The following is a 2,162-nucleotide window of genomic DNA, read 5'->3' on the forward strand; positions in this document are numbered from 1 at the left end:
CACGCCGCCGCCATCTTGTTTACCTCCCTCCCCCTCCCTGCGCCGCCGGCGCGCACGCCCCGTCGCAGGACACGCCTTCCGGCGCCGCTGACGTGCGCGTCCATTGGCCAGCGGCGCGAGCCCCGCCCCACGGCCCGCCCTGCTGCCGCTGCTCATTGGGCCGTTTGGACGCAGTGGGGGCCCGAGCCGGGATTGGTTCCCCCTTGGCCCCGCCCCTTGTGTGGATAGGGTTTTTGTCATTGGCCTGTGGATGCGCCCGTCTCCGTAGGGGGCGGGACGCGGGCGTGGGGAGGCTCGGCTCGGGCGTTGACCTCCGAGGGCTTTGGGGTTGGAGTTGGGGGACGCGGGCGCCCATGGCTTCCGCGCGTGTCTGTCGCAGGGACCGCCGCCCGCGACGGCCGGGTCTGCGGCTCGGAGTCGAGGTGTAGAGCGCCTTCCCCAAACTTCCCTTCGCAGCGAGGTCAAGGGTCAAAAAGTAACCGAAAGTTCCCCATTCGCGGCCAAAATCCGCTCTTAGGGCTCCGTGGGGCCGTTGGGCCGGGGAGTGCTCGCGGTCACTTTCTTCGCACGAGGGACTTGCGGGCTCAAACGCACAAGGGCGCCCACGTGGTGCCCGCAAGGTGCTTTTGGTGAAAACCAAAGTTGGCAAAGCGTGAGCTGATAAAAATAGCACTTTCTGCTCATTAAACTCCTCGGACCCACAGTGCCCACTCTCAGGGCGACCCCAGGCGTCAGACTAAAACTGAGTGCAGAAGGGTTTCAGTGGCTAGTTATCCTGACTAGCTGGCCAGGCCTTTGGAGGCGCAGCCAGGCGACCTCGAGCGGCCCCGCCCGCTGGAGAGCTGCCCCGTGTGTCCACTGTGTCACCAGGGACGCCTTCTCGTGCTGGACATTTGTTTATGCCAGACACTAACGTGCAAAACAATCTGCAGAGATGTCCCGCGGGCTGGATCCCGGGGGGCGGAGGCCTCCACGCGGGCCGGATCACGGGGTGCGATGGCCAGGACGTACCCTGTCCAGGGAAGAGGCGCCTGTGCCCTGGGAGCCTCCACGCTGGCCCCTTCACAGGCCTGGTCCCTTCTCTGTGTTGACCACAGGCTCGCTAACAGGCATCACTTGGTGTCCCTGCTCCTGGAGCTGCCCTGACGCGGTAGTGGGGCTGGCGAGCCCTGGAGACACAGTGGGAGGTAGGACATAAGGATGGGCAGGGTGGTCCACCCTGTCCGTCCGAGCAGGGCCCTTCCTGGGCTTCTCCAGCTTCCTTGCGTTCCCTGACGCTCCTGGTGCAGACAGCTTCACCTGAGAGCTGCTAGGAAAGGTGTCGAGCGGCTCGGGGTGGTGAGAACAGTGTGTGAAGGACCGTATTCTATAACCAAGCCACGACCTTTTGAATGGCTCCCCAAGCACCTGAAAGTTAGACAATGAATAAGAATCGCTGCCTCTGAGCTGTGATGTTGATGAAGCTGCCAAGAGAATAAACTGATGTGTCTTCAACGAAGAGTGCAAGCAGGGTGCTCCTTGGAGGCAAGGTCGGTGAGACTTTGCCTCATACACGTTGGGCATGTGGTCAGGGAGGGGCCAGTCCTTGGAACAGGGTGTTCTTGACTCTCAGTGCCTGGATTGACACCGTAACTGCCACAGGCGCTGGTGGAGGTCGCGCTGCTGGCGCAGGAGGGGGCAAGGGTCAGCTCTGTTCAGTGACCTGTACTTGCCCTGATGGCACCTAACAAATGAGAAAGGATTCATAGGGGGTCTTGGGGAGGCGTGTCCGCACTGGAGGCGGGTTCAGCCGGGGCCCTGGGGGCCTGTCCGCGGGGAGCGCTGGGGGCGTGTCTGTGGGCCCCTGGGGGCGGGTCTGGGGGCCCTGAGGGCGTGTCTGTCTGTGGGGGCGCTGGAGGCGTGTCTGGGGCCCTGGAGGCGTGTCTGGGGGCCCTGGGGGCGTTTCCGCAGGGAGGGGGGAAGCCCTGGGAGTGTGTGTCTGGGCCCAGGAGACATGTTCCTGGGGAGCCTGGGGCTGTTCGTGGGGGCCCTGGGGGCATGTCCGAGGGAAGCTCTGGAGGCAGTGCCTGTGGGGGCCCTGGGGCGTGTTCTGGGGAGCGGAGCTCTCCATCCTGGGAAGCCCGCTGGGGTCCACTGAGGTTGGGTGGTGCGTGGTTGTGCAT

At 64.4% G+C, this 2,162-nt stretch overlaps 1 protein-coding gene across 1 annotated transcript in view; it reads right to left on the reverse strand.

Moving 5' to 3' along the window:
* LOC102853130 overlaps positions 1–2,162 on the reverse strand; it is a 23,230-nt gene extending 21,068 nt beyond the window's left edge. The window contains exons 1-3 of the mRNA XM_006898007.1: positions 1,775–2,162; positions 915–1,012; positions 24–736 (exon numbers count right to left, since the gene is read on the reverse strand). Of these exons, the coding sequence (XP_006898069.1) occupies positions 24–736; positions 915–1,012; positions 1,775–2,162 (1,199 nt within the window). The remainder of the gene's footprint in view (positions 1–23; positions 737–914; positions 1,013–1,774) is intronic.

This window comes from Elephantulus edwardii, unplaced genomic scaffold (genome assembly GCF_000299155.1).
Source record: "Elephantulus edwardii isolate Elephantulus edwardi_28Jun2011 unplaced genomic scaffold, EleEdw1.0 scaffold00217, whole genome shotgun sequence".
NCBI lineage: Eukaryota > Metazoa > Chordata > Mammalia > Macroscelidea > Macroscelididae > Elephantulus > Elephantulus edwardii.